The sequence below is a fragment of the Asterias amurensis genome, chromosome 17 (assembly GCF_032118995.1).
Source record: "Asterias amurensis chromosome 17, ASM3211899v1".
Lineage (NCBI taxonomy): Eukaryota > Metazoa > Echinodermata > Asteroidea > Forcipulatida > Asteriidae > Asterias > Asterias amurensis.
This window is the reverse complement of record NC_092664.1, coordinates 6798521-6818817: the sequence shown is the minus strand read 5'-3', so window position 1 is coordinate 6818817 and position 20297 is coordinate 6798521. Positions and strand designations below refer to the sequence as shown.

General features: G+C 39.4%; 1 protein-coding gene across 1 annotated transcript; it reads right to left on the bottom strand.

The window, feature by feature from the left end:
* Nucleotides 1-308: 308 nt before the first annotated feature.
* On the bottom strand, nucleotides 309-17431 carry LOC139949819 (dolichyl-diphosphooligosaccharide--protein glycosyltransferase subunit 2-like). The gene is made up of 17 exons (XM_071948360.1): nucleotides 17354-17431; nucleotides 15526-15719; nucleotides 15001-15096; nucleotides 13870-13972; nucleotides 13312-13375; nucleotides 12165-12285; nucleotides 11840-11926; nucleotides 11254-11361; nucleotides 10602-10670; nucleotides 9208-9332; nucleotides 7923-8132; nucleotides 6872-6983; nucleotides 5944-6141; nucleotides 4964-5143; nucleotides 3687-3762; nucleotides 2634-2763; nucleotides 309-1128 (listed from the first exon to the last, which is right to left on the bottom strand). The coding sequence occupies exons 1-17, from the start codon at nucleotides 17361-17363 to the stop codon at nucleotides 1122-1124; spliced, it is 1890 nt and encodes a 629-aa protein (XP_071804461.1). The 5' UTR covers nucleotides 17364-17431; the 3' UTR covers nucleotides 309-1121.
* Between the last annotated feature and the right edge of the window lie 2866 nt (nucleotides 17432-20297).

Here is a 20297-nt window from a genome sequence, read left to right as displayed (position 1 = left end):
TGTTTCTACTGCCTACATGTAAATAAATAATGGCTGACACTCCTCAGTCAACATGTTTGAGTGTGGACAGGTCTGTGTGCCAACTCATTGTTTGAAAATTAACCTGATTGCTTTTACTACCAAAGCTTGACTAATGACTGCAGCTCAACGCATAATACATATGCAGCCTTCAAAATGTCTACACAACAGAAGTCTGCCCATAAACTACACTGATGTGATGGATGATTTTATGAAATCCCTTCACCTAAAAATACATAATAAACAAGTTTGAAACAAAACAAAACAAAAGATGGCTTTTCAACAAGGTGTACTTATTCACATCAAAACCCATTTTTATTTAATAAAACATTTGTAGATTGTAAAAGGTTTGCTCTCTTTGAAATTGTGGATGTGACACGTCTCCGGTCAAAATTAAGACACTATAATAAATTACTGGAACTTTGTCCCAACAAAACTGGAATTGTTTCTGAATAAGCACTAAATTGTTTTTATTTAGAAGCATTTCCTTATTCAAATAAAACTTCCAATTAATTTCTGATGTAGAGCATTTGTCTGCTTCATATTTTTGTTGAGTAAACTTTGGCAGCCAATTGAAAACCAAGTTTGTGATAGCTAGTTTTCCATTGGGTGAAGTTTGGTGAATTATAAAACAAATTGTGATATCATGAAAGAAATTACTATGAAAATGTTGCCAACTCATCTCCAGATAAATGCTAGACCATAGTTAAATAAAGATAAGTACATCTTTAAAAAACAACTTGTGTGCAACTGGTTCAAGTTTAAAACAAATTGAGTTCCATCGGAGAGATGACAGCACTTTCATAGGAAACATTTCCAACAAAGACTGGTACCAGCACCAACTTCAAACCTCAATAATATTTCCACTGTATCATGATCAAAATGCCTCAACTTCACTCATGAGTCTGAGTCAAACACAATGTCTTGCAATTAATTCCCGTAGGTAGATACACATCAGTGATTTAAAAAAAAAAAAAAAAAAAAATATTCAAAACAAAGAACAAAAAAAACCAACCATGAGGATTGACAATCTTCACACCACAAGGAAAGAGAGCTCACTGTGGGTTTTTATAAAATAGCTGCTTGCATCAAGGCGCTTGATTCTACCGTCTGAAATAAACACAGAAATATCATATATGAATAATTATGCCACCCATCATTTGTCTTACACAAAGTGCGAGTTTTTAGAGGCCATATTTTGGGGAACTAAAAAGAGTGGCGATGAGGTCTTAACCGGCTATTTAAAATCGCCAGAGTCAGAGACGTGTGATAATGGACCTTGTCTTCAGCTCATTCCTTTATTGCACGTTGACGACCCTGCAAGGTTTTAAGCGACTGGTTAAAAGCCAAGTCACACTGCAGCAATAACGAAAACGATAACAATCATAAGGCAAAGAGAACGCATTCTATTGGTTGAAATGCTCCACGCAGAATACGCCAACGCTCATTCAACCAATCGAGGGCGTGCATTATTAACATTTTCATTATCAAGGCCTGTGTGACCAGCCCTTAAGACATTGTCACTACTATTTATTACCATTAATATGCCCTTTTACTTAACAGTGAAATTTTAAAAAATCTTTTTAATATTGGGAGGACTTTTTAAATTCCTGTCACTTGATCACCTCAACCAATCAGAATGGATGGAATTGCCCATTTCAGATGCTCTACACAATTACTTATTGTAATAGGAAGGTATATTGGAGTCAATTTTCACCTTGAAGTTGAAACAAAAATCCATTTACTGCTAGATTGACCATTATACAACGACCTTAGGACTATTATAATGTTAGTCTACGTAAAGCAATAAAATGACTTTGAAATCCTTGGTGGGGAAGATTAATTTAGATTTGTGATGAACCATCCTGATGAAGCTGTTATTAATTGCGCTGCCAAGTACGTCTTTTTATTTACTGTTTTAAAAGGAAATCAAACTGCGTGATAAGGTTCAATCAATGGTTGTTTTTATTTCAAGTTAACACTGCTAGCTTTCCATACGACTTATTCACTATTTGTTTGCTTTTGATCATACTAGAGGGTAATGAGGTTTGTTCCAGTTTCGGAGAAAAAATATAATAAGTTTTTTAATTCTTTTTTAATGAATATTTATTAAAGGCACTGGACACTATTGATATACTCAAAATAGTTGTTAGCATAAAAACTTACATGGTAACAAGCAATGGAGAGATGTTAATAGTTTAAAACATTGTGAGAAATGGCTCCCTCTGAAGTCAATAGTTTTCAAGAATGAAGTAATTTTCTACTAAAATATTTAAATTTGATTTTGAGACCTCAGAATCAGATTTTGAGGTCCCAAAATCAAGCATCTGAAAGCACACAACTTCGTGTGACAAGGGTGTTTTTTCTTACTATATTATCTCGCAACTTCGGTGACCAATTGAGTTCAAATGTTCACAGGTTTGTAATTTTGTGCATATGTTGAGATACACCAAGTGAGAAGACTGGTCATTGACAATTACCAAAGGTGTACGGTGTCTTTAAGTAATTTTTCTAAGCTTGTTGTATAGTGATTACTGAAACCTATAGAATACGACTGAATTTACAATCCCTTTTAATCCCAATTAATAATGGCCTCTCGTGGCCTTACTACTTACTTCTTCTGTGCAATGCTGCTAAGCAAACTGTTACCAGTCAAGAAAGTGAAGATTCCTAAGATTCCAAGATACTGTAGAGTCTGGAACATGTTCAGATAGACCCAGTAACAGTAGAACAGTCCCAGGATGCCTGCAATGTCAAATAACCAGAGTACAAACAATATATCATTTTATCTTCCAGTACGCGCTAATCCACCAGGGGTCGATTTCAAAAAGAGTTAGGACTAGTCTTACCTTAGGACTAGTTATGGGAGATAACTACAAACGTATGGCTAGTGCTAAGTTAGGACGAGTAACTCACCTAAGTTTGAGATAAGACTAGTTATAACTCTTTGTGAAATCCACCCAAGTTTTGATAGTGAAAAGGGCCAACTCAGAGCCGCTACACAGGATGGTGGCCGCCATGTCTTCATGCAGAAGCTTGACGATGTTAAAAAACTTAAAACATACAATTGTGCAGAGTTATCAAAAGGTGGCCAGCGCTCTGCTGCATCCTTGAGTGAGTGAGAAAGTAATTGCAAACTACTTCAAAATGTGTTTTTGCTTTGGGAGTCTGACCATTAACTTTGGGGTTCCCTAATGCTGGCATGATAAGAATTCATTGACTGTGCCCCTTCAAGAGCGAGGTTAAAGGCAGTGGACACTATTGGTAATTACTCAAAATAATTATTAGCATAAAACCTTACTTAGTATTGAGTAATGGAGAGAGGTTGATAGTATAAAACATTGTGAGGAACGGCTCCCTCTGAAGTAATGTAGTTTTTGAGAAAGAATTAATTTTCCATGAATTTGATTTTGAGACCTCAGAATTAGATTTTGAGGTCTTCAAATCAAGCATCTGAAAACAAACAACTTCGTGTAACAAGGGTGTTTTTTCTTTAATTATTATCTAGCAACTTCGGAGACCAATTGAGCTCAAATCTTCACAGGTTTGTTATTTTATGCATATGTTGGAATACACAAAGTGAGAAGACTGGTCTTTGTCATTTACCAGTAGTGTACAGTGTCTATTAAAGCATGCAAATGTATTCTTTAAATTTATAACAGTTTTACCTGCTAGACCTAGATGAAAGCCAACTGCACCGATGGAGAAAGTAAATCCCTTCAAATTTGCACCGAGCTTGATCCACTAAAAAACAAACAAGATAAAACCATCAATTAAATGGAGAACCATCACATTTCAAAGAGATTCATTTACATGGTAAAACAATACATTTTAAACCTTCCTACGGGTACAATGTAATTCCAGCCTTCAGAGTTTCCAAATCCTATTCACGTACATTGTGTTAAAGCCATTGGACCCTTTCGATACAGAATTTTTTTTTTTAAGTTCACAGATTTACTAATAACTTACAGGGGTTACAGAAGGTAGTGGTGAAAGACTTCTCTTGAAATATTAGTCCATGAAATGATTTACTTTTTGAGAAAACAGTAAAACAATATCAATTCTCGATAGGGAGAATTACGGATTTATTTAGTAACTCATGTCATGACACGGCGAAACGTGAGGAAACAGGGGCGGGGTTTTACGGTAATTTCTCCAGACTCCGATGACCGATTGGGCCTAAATTTTCACAGGTTTGTCATTTTATATATAAGTTGTGATACACAAAGTGTGGGCCTTGGACAATACTACCGAAAGTGTCCAATGGCTTTAATGCAAACCTTACTTCATGGTTTTCCCACCATAGCTTGGCCTGCTTCAAACTAATAACCTTGTAAGTGTTAGTCCTGCAGTCTAATCACTTGACTCAGGTCCTATCCGAATTGGCGGCTTCGGCTACGGCCGGATCGCCTCGGCGTCATGCATTGAAGTATAGGACGCCCTTAGCAACACCCCTGGCAACGGTCGTAGCCGCAGCCGTAGCCACCAATTCGGACAGGACCTTAAATTCATTTATCTTTGGTTTTGAAAGCCATACTCTGCAATCTTGGGTGTGCCATCAGGTTCTTTCTTCACTTTCTTGAATTTGATCATGAATTTGTTTATATAATATACATATATATATATATATATATATTACAAGAGGAAACAAACCTAACATTACTTTTATTGTTCCTCATTTTTTGTAAAAATTGTAATGTGTGTAGCATAAGGTATTTTTAGGTTGTCTTTTGTGTAGCATAAGATTTTTAATGTGTTTTAACAGCGCATTGATGCCGATGCTTATGCGCTTTATAAATGGTTATTATTATTATACATAACAATCAAAAACTTTTTTTGCTGATTCATGTTAGTGGGGTTGGGGTAAAAAAAACAAAAAAAAACAAGATTTTTGGTTAAAAGTGGAGAACTCACATCCCTGAGTTATATAAGCAAGACGTCTTACCATAATGACTAGTACAATGAGAGGTACAATGCAGAGTACAGTGAATGTAGTAGACACTACAGTAGGAGGACGCTTCTCTGGTACTCTGAACATGTGCTGAATCTCAGGTAACTCATCATAACGAGCTTGAGGTGCTGGCTTGGTGTCTTCCTGCTCGGGGAACTTAAGGGTCACATCAGCCTGTTCAAGAACATACCAAACATTAATTACTACAATTTTTACAACTCCAAATTTAGATCTTAAAACACATCAAGAAATAGAGAGGTAAAAACAAGAAAACCAAGATTACCGACTGAATTTTCTTGTTCTTACAGAAAAGTGGGTTTTAGTTTTTAAAATCACTGCCATGACTGTGGTCTGTCTTTATCAGAATCGGCTTGGGTTTTAATCATAGTCGTTCCTCAGCCTCCCCGACAACTGCCGAACCCCCCCCCCCCAAAAAAAAAAAAAAAAGGAGGGGGGTAAGTATTTGAAAAAAATTAAACAACAAAATTAAAAATAAATGGAAAGTACTTATGAGATATGGGTTAAACACCTTCACAAAAACATTTGTCTCGGCAAATGAAACTTATTTTAGTATCATATACAAGTATAACGATTTAAAGGACTCTCCCAAAAACAATGCTCTGTATTTTCATTTTTCTCCCTCAAAAACTTGACAACTAACAACACCCCGACTAATGAAGCTGAAACTCCTACAGGTAAATTATATCACATACATCATTCACAGTAAGTAGGGATTCATGTCATGGCCATAAACTTTATATAAAAAGGTATCAAAACCCTTTTTATACATCCTATTCAATAGGAGACTTTCGGGGATGATAGAGGACAGCAGACTTACCGGGTAAAAGCCAATATTCTCAGAATTATGTGCATGTTCAGAACTACGTAAACAATGGAAGTTTACCCGGTAAGTCTGCTGCCACCTAGCGTTGGAAACTCTACCATTCTTGGGTTAAAGCGGATATTTTTCTTACCAAGTTCCATGAGAAGGGATTCATGACTATAGCATCACCAATAATGAGATCCAGGGTGTATTTGCCTGATTGCTGATTGAAGTATTCACGGCCACTCTCAGCTACGTCTAGGTTGAATTTATACATCATAGATGCATCATCCTCAGCAGTAAAGATCACTTCCTGCTTGGTCTTCACGTTGGATAGACGGACAAACGCCTGAATACAAATCAACATTAACACATGATTGTTACCACTGAACACTAATGGCAATTATTCAAAATAATTGTTAGCATCCAATCTTAGTTGGTAACAAGGAATGGAGAGCTGTTGATAGTATAAAACATTGTGAGAAACGGATCCCTCTGAAGTAACGTTTATGAGAAAGAGGTAACTATTCACTCAAATATTTAAAGACTATAGGCCTGAAGCCTTTTATTAGGCATCTGAATACACACAAATTTGAGCAAGAAGCGTGTTTTTTTCTTTCATTATTCTCTGGCAAATTCAATGTCCAATTGTTCTGAAACTTATATTATCCATCATTATTCAGTTTTGAAAAGTTGTGTTCATTAAGACTGAAGCCTTTTATTACGCATCTGAAAGCACACACATTTGGGCCACAAGAGTTTTTTTTCTTCACTATTCTCTTGCAACTTCCGACAAACAATTTGCTCTAAAATTTATATTACCCATCATTATTGAGTTTGGGAGAGTTGTGCTCAAAAAGACGTCACCCTGATACTGGTTGATACTGTTCAACCAATAATTAGAACAAGCAGCCTACAAGTGGTCTAGCGACTAAGATATCTGCTCTAGAACGTGTGGGGTGTGGGTTCAATTCCCACCAGAGTAGTATGGCTGCAGATTTGTTTTTCTGCTTACAACACATTGCTGTATAGAATCTTTGTTCCCCACGCAATGTTGACATCTTACAATACAAACCTACCTGATGCACGGTGAGTGGTTGATTGGCCTTATCCTTGAGGTTGAACTTCAGCACAACACTCTGGTGATGGTCAGCTTCAAGACCCTTGTCTACTTTCCTGGGATGGACAACTCTGCACACATCAATACATCATCAAGTTAAATCAAAATTTTGAAACTTAGATAATAGTAAAATTTTATATTTTGGGTGCATTCGTTTAGCTTCCCTGGGTCGACCCCAGTGTGTGGCGTTTTTTTTTCCAAAGACGAACGTGTGCAGATAGTTACCCACGTTCATCCTGGAAAAAAAAAACCACCACACAAGTAACAATCTCTCTGAGTTATGGTGGTTTAATGCAAACATCTCCAAGTCAACTCGGCTATCTTTTCAACAGGAGCATAATCCATAGACCTTATGCACATGACGTCATTTCAATACGGCGCCCTCGCCTTGAGGTCAAAAGCAGGTTGTTCATTGGCCTATCTATGTGCGTTTCGATTGTTTCGTCACTGTTAGGCCTCAAAGATGGCGGCTAGATGACGTCAATGCATAAAGGAGCGTCTCAAAAGTCGGGCACGTTCCTAGCGCATAAGAACGTTCCTGCGGGCATATGCCCGCAGGATCGCAACATCATGACAAAGTATCCGCGGAACATTCCAAAAGACCAGTCCTGTGGAACGGACAAAGAACGTTCCTACCGTTCCGACTTTTGAGACGCTCCCTAAGGTCTATTGGTGTTAACCCAAAACTGGATTTTATTGCCACCATGCAGAGCTTGTTAACAGTATAATTTGTTATACCTTACCCACACCCAAACCCTCAAGACACGGCACTGAATAGGCACAGCACAGTGTTTCTCCTAATCAATGTTGACCTCTTGCATGCATGTCACACGCGGCGACGGTGCCACGCTCACCATTTTGGTGGTCAATAGGTTTACGATTAAACGCTGCGTTGCCTAAAATGTGCACTTCACTGAATAACGCACAGTGACATTGACCACCAAAACGGCGTGTCAAAGATTATTCTGATGGTGAATTGGGTCAATATATCTTCCTGCTTAGTTACGTACTTGACAGTTTTGGCTGTAATAGATTGATCCTTATCAATGATAGAGATCTCCATGTTATCAACAGTGACCTCCGTGGTGACCTTGACTAGAACAGCGCCATCGCTCAGTCCAATCAGAGCAGGGTTCTCAGTCGTTGGCTTAGCTGAGAGTGCCACCTTGTAGAAGGCTGGTGCAGGCTTGGACTCTATTAGATTCAACACATACTCAGTTCTGCAAATACAACGTGATACAGTTATAAGCAAAGTAAATAACACTGCAATAGTTTATCAACAATCAATATTTTATTTCACTTAAAGACACTGGACATTATCGGTAATGGTCAAAGACTAGTCTTCACAGTTTGTGTATTTCAACATATGCATAAAATAACAAACCTGTGAAAATTTAAGCTCAATCGATCATCAAAGTTGTGAGATAACAATGAAAAGAAAAAACACCCCTGTCACACGAAGTTGTGTGCTTTCAGATGCTTGATTTGGAGATCTCAAGTTCTAAATCTAAGGTCTCGAAATCAAATTCGTGGAAAATTACTTCTTTCTTGAAAACCACATTACTTCAATGGGAGCAGAATCTCACAATGTTTTATACTATCAACCTCTCCCCATTACTTGTTACAAAGTAAGGTTTTACGCTAATAATTATTTTGAGTAATTACCAATAGTGTCCACTGCCTTTAATACTAAATATGCTATGCTTAGTGTAGCTCAGCTTCTCTTAGTGATAAGGCAGCTCTATGAAAATTGGGTCTGGTCTACACAGTAGTGCTGGGAAAAAGAAAAATTTCGAGCATGATTTCTAGTTCCTTTTGTCTCTTTTTGTATGGGTGAAAAGAAACATAGCATGGTAGGAGAATGCCTGTTGAGGCTACACAGTGGAATGTCAAAGCGGATGTCCGCATCAAACGTTCAATTCCCTCTAAAAAAAGAGGGCACTCCAAAGATCTTTGGGGCGCTAAAAAATGTCCCTCGGAGGCAAGTCAAGAAAAATTTGCCATGAATACGAAGTATCTGAAGTAAGTGGTCAACAGTTTGATGAAACTCGGCCATGAGATCTACCAGGCGTAGATATACCAGGTCTTTACACTATTATTTAGTAAAGCCTGGTTCATAATTTTGACGTCACAAATTCGCAACAAACAATTCACAACAGTTGAGCTGTGCTCAACTTTTGCGAATCATTCGCAGCAAACACAGCCAGCCCCGTGACGTCAACATTCGCTTCGCATTCACAGGAAGTATGAACCAGGCTCCACTCAATTACACCATTGACATGGGCTGTAACTTACGGATTGGTAGTACCAAGGAATATAGCATCTTTGATGATTGTCTTGCCACCTTCTTTAAGGCTTACAGATGTAGCCTTCACTGTCATCTTACCAACACTGCCTGCCATCAGGTTAGATACTTGCACCTGTAGTACAGATCAACATTGTTCTCTGATCAATTAATATCTCATTCAAACCAAAATGAACTGGCACAGAATTTGATCAAGTTTTTTTACCATTTAACTTATAATTCAAGTGCAATTGAGTCTTTTGGGGTAATCCCAAGGTAATTTCCACTCTATAAAGACTTTGAAGTAGCCTGATGACAGCTACATTACGTTGTGTTGGCTGCAGACTATAAATACAATTAAATTTGTGTGTAAAAATTCACATTCATTTTGGCTTTACCCATATACGCCTCTCTTAATATTTATGCGTGAGGCACGTCACAATGCTAACGCAAAATGAGGCGATAGGCGCAGCCACTGCAAGTGATGGGGACGTGCGCACATAGCCTCATTCAGGGTACGAATTATGACGCCATGCATAAATATTAAGGGAGGCGTATACACCGATGTGTGTTGGCACAAGTGTATAGTCCGTACTATCCAGAGTTCTTTGAAAAAAAAACCAGAGGGGATATTACTCAGGAATTCGAACCCAAGACCTTTGCACTTCTTAGCAAATCTATTGATCTTTAACATTTATTAAAAATTCACAGGTGAAATTTTGTACATGCCTCAATGGATGTGTACAAACGCAGGGGTTTTTGGGTGTATACATGTCAATAAGCCCTTTTGAGGTATGGTGGACGTGATGAGGTGTCCTGTTTGGTTTGAGTACCCAAACCTTATAGTGTTGTAGCATTGTGTCCGCCATATCTCAAAAAGGCTTATTAGGAGTGCTGTTCGGGGCAAACTTCAAAGGATCATGGTGACCTGTTATTGTACTCAACCCAAGGAATGACTTAACTATCTCAAAGGAGGGGTTCTTGTAACGGATAACATGTAGTATGACCGGATTTGACCAAAGGTTACTAATTTTAGAAAAAGAAAAAAAGGAAAAAGTGCCTACCGCTACTGCTATCTTGAGCAACGCAGGAGCAAACATGAATTTTTGATAAGTTCTTTCATGTGATGGCTTTGAAACCTTTTACTTAATTAACATCTATGGTCTAAAGTAAATGGTGTTTGAAGCTTTGCTTGGTGTGGAGATTAAAGGTAACTGTAAATATAAATATAAATAGTAAACTTGCCAGTACAACCATGAGTAGAATCTCTTTTGAGGGAGTGTTGGCTCTGAAAAGAGCCTGTTTGGTCTTGACGTTTCAAACAGTATACTCTGCTCGTCTTCAGGAGAATGAGCATTTTTTATAGTTACTCTTAATGGTCTAAAGGTTTAAAACAAATTATTACCTTGACATTTGGGTCAGCAGTGGACACAGCCATGGAACCCATCCTTGTGAAGGCAACAGGTACTTGGAACTACACAGAGAAAAGACAACATAGTTAGCTTGATACATTCAGTACCAATGGACCCTTCCCATGAAATATGCTTATTACATTCATGCATGCGTACAGACCCGATTGGTTGGAAAACACCATAGGGTTGTGCACTTAGCAGAGGCACAATCCAACTGAGTCACACAGCCATTAGCCGTATACAATACAGCGCGACATTCCCTCATTTTGCCAATCAAAATGTTAGTCCGATACTCCCTCATTTTGCAAATCAAAATGTGAGTGCGTACACGCTGTTTGCAATTTACATATTTCATGGGACGGGTCTATTGCAGTCAAATTGCACTGTAAACGGCCAGAGAAGCAAGATAGACCGATCCATTAAGATCCGCCCCATTGCGTATTGACCAACCACAACCCATTGCACAACCAAAAGTCTGACAATATAAGGTCCGACATGCGTGCGCGTATGCTTGGCGCGCGCAACAGAGTTGTGCAAAATGGCATTGGAGAGGCTCACGTGTTTTTGCTCACACGTGCGCCTTGGGCAGAGTATAATGGACCGGTGTTTTGGGTACTTGATAAACTTATTAACTTATAGACTTACCTTATTATTTGTTAGTGCTTTGACTCCCAAGGCAACACTGTAAGCATTCATGACATTCTGTGTTGATTTACGACTCAAGACAAAGTTGCCAAACATTACTGCTTGATCCTGTAAAACCAAACACACTATAAATTTAACATGGCCAAGTATTTGATAATACAGCACACTTGTGGGCATGGTGGGCCCAGAGTTACAACACTGGTGTTAGCCTAAATATAATAAAGCCCTGTTCTCATTTGACTTTATTTTGTTTAAAGCACCGCAACTTTTCTGTAGAATGATCAAATTAAATCCAATGGGGACGCATGGTAAACTGCCCTCCCTGTAAACTTACTGAAATCATGATGTTTAACTACCAAACCGAAATAGGTCGCAAAAGACTTCAGTGCAGCCATGTTAACTTAACAGGGTGGCTAAAGGAACAGCTCCGCGCTGTAAACCTACCGCAACCCTGCTGTAAAACGCTCTGCAAACGCAGCGGAATATAAGTCCAGATGGGAATGTACGGTAGATTTACACCAAAGCCAGTCAAGAAAACGTTCAATGGGAACCTAGCCTAACAGTAAAACATGGAATCTTGTCATACCTCTGTAATAAGTGGTTTCTTGTTGACCTTTGCAGAGAGTTTGTAAGCTCCATCTAAAAACAGTCCACTTTGGAATAGATTTTCAAACTGAAAAAAAAAATAAAGATGACAACATCAGTAGATAATTTTGCATTTGTGGTTATATAATGCCAAACAATGAGGACTTCTGTGCAAAAAGTTAAAGATAAGGAAAAACAATACCACAGTAAAACTTGTAAAACCGTACAAAATAAAGGCATGTCAACAAATGTTGGTAAACATATTTTCACAGACTGGCAAATATGAATAATCCTACATTTGTGTATAATACTTTTACGTGTTTTACCTGCAAATACTGATCATCCACTTCATCAGCTTGAGCCACGATATCTTCAATCAATTCAAAATATTTGTCCACGTTAGTTTCTGAAGAGAGCTGTGCTGCAACATGAAGGGCATAGCTTGAGCTGTGTGTGGAAAAACAAATCATAATCAAACGCAGCACTTTTGAGTGTGATTGTTCGAATCCCTGGAGTGTGGGTTCACCGGAGTGTGGGTTTGAGATCCCGGTCGTGACACTTGTGTCCTTGAGCAAGACACTTTTCTATAATTGCTTCTCTTCACCCAGGGGTATAAATGGGTACCTGCGAGGATAGAGGTTGATATTGTGTATGAACAAGCCACAATCGCCTTACAGGCAGCTCAGGGCTGTATACTCCCCAGGGAGCTGAGAAACATTAAAGGGATGTTATTGGCCCTATGACCAGGGCACTAATGTAAAGCACATTGATACGGTTATTGTGAAATGCACTATATAAGAATTTGTTATTATTGATTGTGAAATCATCAGGTCGTATATGCTCTCTGGTGCATTCTTGGTAATTTCACAGACATTTTTTACTTTCGAACAACTTTCATCTGAATTTTTTTTAAAGTGACATTATGGCAGCAGGTACCGCAACGATACCTGACAAAATTCATGAAAGTTTACATTGTTGCAACTGGTGCCACACTCATTAAGAATATCAAAGTCTTATATAGCGCACGTATCTACCAAACAAGGTACTCAAGGCGATTAGTATATACATTTAACAAAGAATGGGTTATTGAAATTATGAATTCTGAGACCAAGTCATGTAGCATCTTATAAGGGTTTACAAGGTGCTACGGCGTATACAGCAGCCACAGCCAGGAACACCGGGGCGAACCCCTTCTCTTTTCGATAAGTGCACTTGGTTCTTCTACATGCAATACACAACACAAGGGACCAACGGCTGTACGTCCCATTAGGGCTAAGCAATGTTTATGTGTCTTGCTTAAGGACACAAGTGTCAGGGCTGGGGATTCCAACCCACACTCTGCTGATCAGAAACACCAGAGTTTGAATTCGGTGCTCTGAACCGAAAGAAATTTGCTAAGCAGTATTTCCTGCTAAATTGCTCAATGAAATTGGGCCCTGTAAGCTTGTTGAAAATAAAAAGATTGCCACTTACCTCAATACGCTGTCATCCTTCTTCAGGGCAGCATCCAAGGATTTCAGAACATCAGCTGAATTGACTACAACACAAAATGTAAAAACACATTAATATTGAAGTTTTCTTCATTCAAACTTTTGTATGGAAATCAAAGCATAATAACCAGGCATGTGAGTAACATTTCCATGAAAAAAAAGAGGACAAGAGAAAACCAGGGAAGAAAAAAGGAGGAAAATATAATATTTCTATACATTTGTACACAGAAAGTGAAGAAAAAAAGAGGAAACTAAAAATTCAAAAAGAGGAAATCAGCTGAAAAGAGGAAGTCTCACATGCCCGAATAATACTCCTATCTGCATTCAGGATCATATGAGAAAATTTAATATTAAATATTTGTGTTCTTGAAAATTCAAAGCGGACAAAAACATTCTTCAGAAATGGAAAAAGTGGATATATATATTTGTACAAAGAAGTTGATCAACTTTACTTGTTCAAACGCTTAAAGTATCGTTTAGCAATATTTTAAGATATTTTCATTACGATACAAACTAAGAGACAATGACCGATGATACTTACACTGAATGCCTAGAGTAGATAGTGCAGATACGGCATAATACAGGGTTGTCATATCAACACTATCATTGATGGCTGCCAGTACAGACTGCTCACTCACCACAACCTATGGACAACAAACAAGAAATTCAGTTGAACAAACAAAAATTGACCTGAACCTGCCACCTGCGGATTAAAGGCACTGGACAATTACTCAAAATAACTGTTGCCACAAAAACATTCTTGGTAACGAGCAATAGAGAGGTTGATAGTATAAAACATTGTGAGAAACAGCTCCCTCTGAAGGGATGTAGTTTTTGAGAAAGAAGTAATTTCTCACAGAAGTATTTGAATTGATTTTGAGACCTCACGCAGCGTTCCTGGTTTGATTTATACGGCAAATGCACGCGCACACACATGCACAAGCTCACAGAAGCCATGTTGTGAGTGCAGATATTTGAGCAGTGAAGTCATATTCAATACGGTCTATTGACGCAGAACCTGAACAAACCACTCGATGGCTTAGGAATGCCATTTGGATCAGACACAGTGGGAGAACGTTCTCAACAAAAGTAACTGTAAGTATAAATATGGATAGTAACTTTGCTATTACAACCATGAGTAAAATCTGTTTTGAAGGAGTGTTGGCTCTAAATGGCTCTAAAATGCAGTATACTCCGCTCGTCTTCAGGAGATTTCTCCTGAAGCAAGCAGAGTATACTGTTCGAAAGACAAGTAGAGTACAGTATACTGTTTGAAACGTCGAGACCAAACCGGCTCTTTTCAGATCCACCACTCATGTAAAAGAGATTTAACTCTATCTTGTACCCGAAAGTCTATCCATATTTATATTTATAGTTACTCTTATTCTCCACACCATAAAAAGCTTCAAACACCACTTGCTTTCAACAAAGAAGACATGACATACAAGCTCCCGAAAACTAGTCTTAACCACGCCTACAACGCCCTCTATGACCACAAAGAAATGGTATAAAAGGCAGTTGTAGTACACAAGCGCACAAACCCCAGCTAACCTGTGGAATATGCTTGACGTTAGCTCCGAACTCCCTGCTTCCGTAAACACCAATTTATTGTATACGGTAAGCAGTCATGGAATTGGGACCAAGTTTAAATTGGACATAATTGTTTGCTTACCTTGCAATTTCCAAGAGCTTTTGCTGCTGTTGTTGCTTGGTAGATGGACTCCACACTACCTAGGTCCACCTTGCTGTTTAACAAACTACAAGCCTCCTACAGAAAAATACAAGGAAAAATGTGTCATTATTTAGATCATTTGATACAATAAAGTAATGGGGCGACACACAAATCATTGTTACTATTTTTGCTCATGTTTTTTATCCTGCATTTTAATGTTTTTTTTTGCCTGTACAGCACCTTGACACAGTGTTAAAGGGCTTTATAGATGCATTTAAGTTTAGTTAAGTTTAAGCAACATCCAACTTGTGGAGCAAAAAATAGTAAAAAATACTAATAATAACAACAATAATAGTGGCTTCTACACAACCTTAGTTAGTAATATATGAAGGGAAGCTTTCCACTATCGTTATCTTCAAACCCTTTAAGCTTAATGTATATCTGTGGACATTTTGAAAAAGTACCCGAATCCTTTGACCGTTCGGCCATGACCACACCACAATGAATGTCTTTGAAACAACAAACCTTTGCATTTGGAACAGGTGCATTGAAGAGCTTCAAGCCCAGGATTGAGTAGTGGGCACTGGCAAGATCAGTGAAGGGTTGTGTCTGGGCCAGGACAGCCTTCAGTTTGGCCTGATCATCGAGTGATAGGACAGTAATGGGGCTCAATGCTTGCCCTAACACTCCACACAGCATCAACACTAACAGAGTAGCACCTGTTTGGATTAGACATCAAGCTGGTTAGTTTATTGAAACTTTGCATGGTGGAAATACGATATGGAAAGGTTTGTGGTAACACCATGTAACGACTATCTCTAATGATTGGGGTGGTTCTGAAAAGAACTGTTGGTTTCAACTCAATATTTTAGATCAGTATGCTCTGATCGTCTTCTGGAGAAGTATGCTCTGAGCGTCTTCTGGAGAAAATCATGAGAAGATCAGAAGACGATCAGAGCATACTGATCGAAACGTCGAGTTGAAACCAATGGTTCTTCTCAGAACCACCCCAACTCATTAGAGATAGTCATTACATGGTGTTACCGCAAACCTTTCCATATTACATGCATAATTACTCTAGCTGCATGTAGGATTTAAATCTTGGCATAGGGAAAATAATAACTAACAGAGATTTGCGGTAACACCTAGTGAATATCTTTTTGAGTAGTGTTGGTTCTAAAACCAGTTCATTACCGGTTATCACACTATTCAATTCACCTGTAATGGTGTTCCCCGAACCTCGATTAGTTATAAACCCGTCAGGCGCCCTTTGTGATGTCATAGTCATAGCGCAAGCGTCCAGCAACTTTGCACGTACAGTGCAAGCAAAGAACAATGCACGGGATCACCACGGGAAATAACGGAGGCACGACGAAGGTGGGTTAGAGTGAATGTGGTACAGGGAGAGAAGGGCACACAGTCAGTGGTACACGTCTGTGTGAAGGGGGAGGGGCACAGGGGAAGGGCAAAAGATGGCGGAAACCATTTTAAAGGGCTGGGAAGTACTACAGAAAGGGAAAAGAAAGTTAGGGACTAATGACAACATGGGACAGGAAAATAATAAACTGAACAGGGAAAAAAATCAAAGAAACAAGGAAAGAACTATATCAGGACCCACGCGAAACAGAAAAACATGAGCTACGGGCCAGCAAACAGTGTAAGCAATACTACTGGACTAGTTCGGAGTAAAAAAAAATACCTCTTTTTTTTCATTAAAAAAAAAAGTTGCAACTTTTGAATGAAATGAATGTTATTTTTTAGATACATACGGATACGACTCTTCTACACGTAATTAACGATCGCCTTATATTCAAATATTCTCTTAAAGTGCATTTAATATTTGTCGTTGTAGTGTGGTTATCGTCAGGGGTCGTGAGTTTGTCTGTCCCGTTTTGTTGGTTTTGTTTGTTTGTTAGTAAACAAGTCTGCAAAGTACAGATAGAAAGATAGATAATTAATTAAAAATTAAAGAAAACAACTTAACAAGGAATGACTAACTTAAGAAGACCAAAATAAGACTAAGAGTAAGACTAGAATGGTCACCAAATGACCCACATCAAGATGTGAATCAAAATAGATTTATCACTCGGTCCGGTGTCAACAATGCTACAGTTACAACCCCGTTACAATGTACCGCACAAAACACGTTACACGTGGCACACACACACAGGCAGACTTCCATCCGTCGTCGCGTCAAACGCAATGGTATTGTTTTTACCAATAGATACAAAACTATAACATCAGAAACATTACAGTTGAAACTGCACATTTTATATCATTCTGGCAACACAGTGACATACATACATAACGTTATTTTGGGCACAAATCGCCCTTAAACTTGTAAAATTATTACCTCTTTCCATCGTGAAATGAAGCACAATCCGACGCCAACCAATCAAGAAAGGACGGGTGGTGTAAATTCAATGTCAACTGAGGGCGCTGTTAGCATTTTACGGGTTCGCTCTGCAGGGAAAAGGGGCGGGGTTACATTATAAAAACATATCCAGGGTCTACTGCATGCATCAAAGGCACTTATTATGACTGGATGTTTTGGGGCAAAATATAAGGCATAACAATTTACCTCGTAACAAGCAACGGGGAACTGTTGATAGTATAACACATTGTGAGAAACGACTATTTCTGAAGTAACGTAGTTTTTTTTAGAAGAGGCATTTACTAAAAGTTTAAAAGAACTCACTCAGCTGAAGCCTTACTTCTGATGAAAGAACACCAACAAAATGAAAGTTCCCTGTCCGGGTCAGAAAACCTTATAACTAGCCGGGATACAGAATCCCCTAGGACGAAGGAGGCGGGGGACAAGAAACTCCCCCCGGGGGGCGGGACACCAAATTTCCCGTGACACCGGAACAGGTTGTGCATGCAGAGTATGCAGAGCTAGAGGGCATGGCAGGACAATAGTTTTCTGACGATGAGGATGAGTCAAAAAAAGGGCCATGCACAGAGGATAATTTGGGACTCTTTGAGTCAAGTCTAGCTCTTTGCGAGGCGGGGCACTATTTTCCCCACTTTATCCTAGGTTCTGGTTGGTTGTGTGTGGTATTAATCCATTGGTCAAAAACAAAATAGAACCTTTGGCATGGCCGCGGCCGCCAGACTTTGGACATTGATGATGTCATCAACAAACAATGTAAACGTGCGCGCGTGTCGCGCGCGTTGTGCGCGACTCATGAGCCAAGATAGTTTCTTTTTTTGTGTAACGTCATAATGCATGGGGGGGGGGAACAAAAGAAAATTTGACTTTGGTGACACCATTCTAAAGCATTATGACGTCACACAAATTGTTGAGCCCCTCACAACAACGGAACAGCCTATATCTACCAATGTCAATAGAAAAACTTTGTCATTTTGTGTTCTGCAAAATTTCTTCTGAGTGCAATTTTTTGAGCGGTGAGTTTTTATCTCTCAAATAATGCGATTCAAGGCGAAAAAACAACCCACTGTAACATCTGTGGAAGAGTTGGAAGAAGGCCCCATCAAACCATCTTGTGGTTTCTTTCGACTGTGGAAAACGCTCTTCTGGAAGCACAGGCCACGTGTGGACCCGGCCGTAACACCTACGGTTGTTGAGAGTCTGGTGGCCCGTCGACTGCCCAAGGAGCGTGGGAGTAGATCAACTGGCATGGGTGAGTCCGGAGCTGGGGACTACCTTGTCGATGTCACCGACCACCATTCGAGATTCTTGGTGGATAGGATCATTGACAGGACCAATGTAACAGTTGATGAGGAAATAGATCTGCTGCTGGATAGACCAAGCACTCCAGATCTATGCCTGAGCGGGAGAACCATCAACCCCCGCTTAGTGGATAAGATGTTGTTGTTCATACCAGACAGTGCCAAGGAGATCTCACAGACGCCGAGTTTAGAAAGCCGTCATGGCCTACTCAGCGACGTGGAAGAACTTTCCTGGCATAATATGAACAACATCATCTCTGATGAACGTCTCAACAAGACCGAGACACGACCTGCTGTCCCTGAACAGGCCGAGTTCATAGTGTACGATCCACCCATGGATCGTCCCTTCGAGGAGGACGAAGACCACTCCTCTGTGGACTTGAGCTGCCACTTCAGAGACAGCGACTCTGATGCTATCTCTTGGGAATCCTCATCACCGAAACCCGACGGGACAACCTGGCGACGCCCCCATCGTGCTGAGACGCTGCACGATTGGGATTCGATCAGCCATTAGTATCAGATCACGACTGGACTATGATTTCGTCTTCTCTTATTATGGTCAGTTCTTATGTCATCCGTGGACCAAGTTCGACCCCAGCCATTATTTGGCGACTCTGGTTGAGCCCCATTTCTCCACAAGGAAGCCCAGCTTGATTTCATCGAGCAAGACGGCAAACCAAGACCTGACCATTTTGAAGAAGACATAATCTATGTTTCTAGCTCTGATGACCTCAGCAGCCGTTTTCTCTAAAGCAAACTTCGACGATGTGACCATTCAATAACCGTTGAACATGCTTTAGAAAACCTTAATTATAACATCTAAGTGTAGAGGTTTTCAGAACTAGATCGGTCGTTTAAATTTTTGTAAAAAATAATGAGTTGAAATCATTTTTCCTTTTCAAGCGTGAGTATTTTGTAGAGAGGTGGGTTCGAACCCAGCCATTGTAGGCGATTTTGAACGTTCCCACCTCTTCTTCCAGTACTCACTGCTACTTGTCATTATTTGCTTTAGAACAACTGAATTAAATGATTTAAAGTTAAGGAGACTTGATTTCTTTTCAAAAACCACTCTGTTTCTATTGTTTTAAGAATGGATCAATAAAAACAAATTAACAGTGATGTTTTAAACTGTTCGCTTGTTGTGTGAGTTACTTCAGTAGACGTTTGTGTTAGTGATACTCTTTCAAACTAACCTATAGTTCGTCACAACGACATTAACGCCATTGCATACCATGAGAGGCCTTAGAAAAAGAGGCATAAATAATGTGAAACACCATGTGGACCTACACACGTCCACACAGTGTAGAAGAAAAGAATTTCCGAAATGAAATTCCACAGATTGGCCGTAACTCAAGCTGTATCCGCATGGAGTCTACCACTAAAATTATGTTTAAACAGATTTGATGTAAATACAAAAAAACTGTAAAAGAATTGGGTTTCGCCATATTGTCTGGGCTGTGTGATGTCATCTATTCTCGAGTGTAATCCCATTACTGCTCCACACGGGGACTTTTGCCTGCTGCGTCTCCGCCCTGAGCCGGTACGTCCCTCCTCAGTCAACCTGGTCAGCCCAACCTCCGCCGGGCTAACCATGTCGGTGCCGA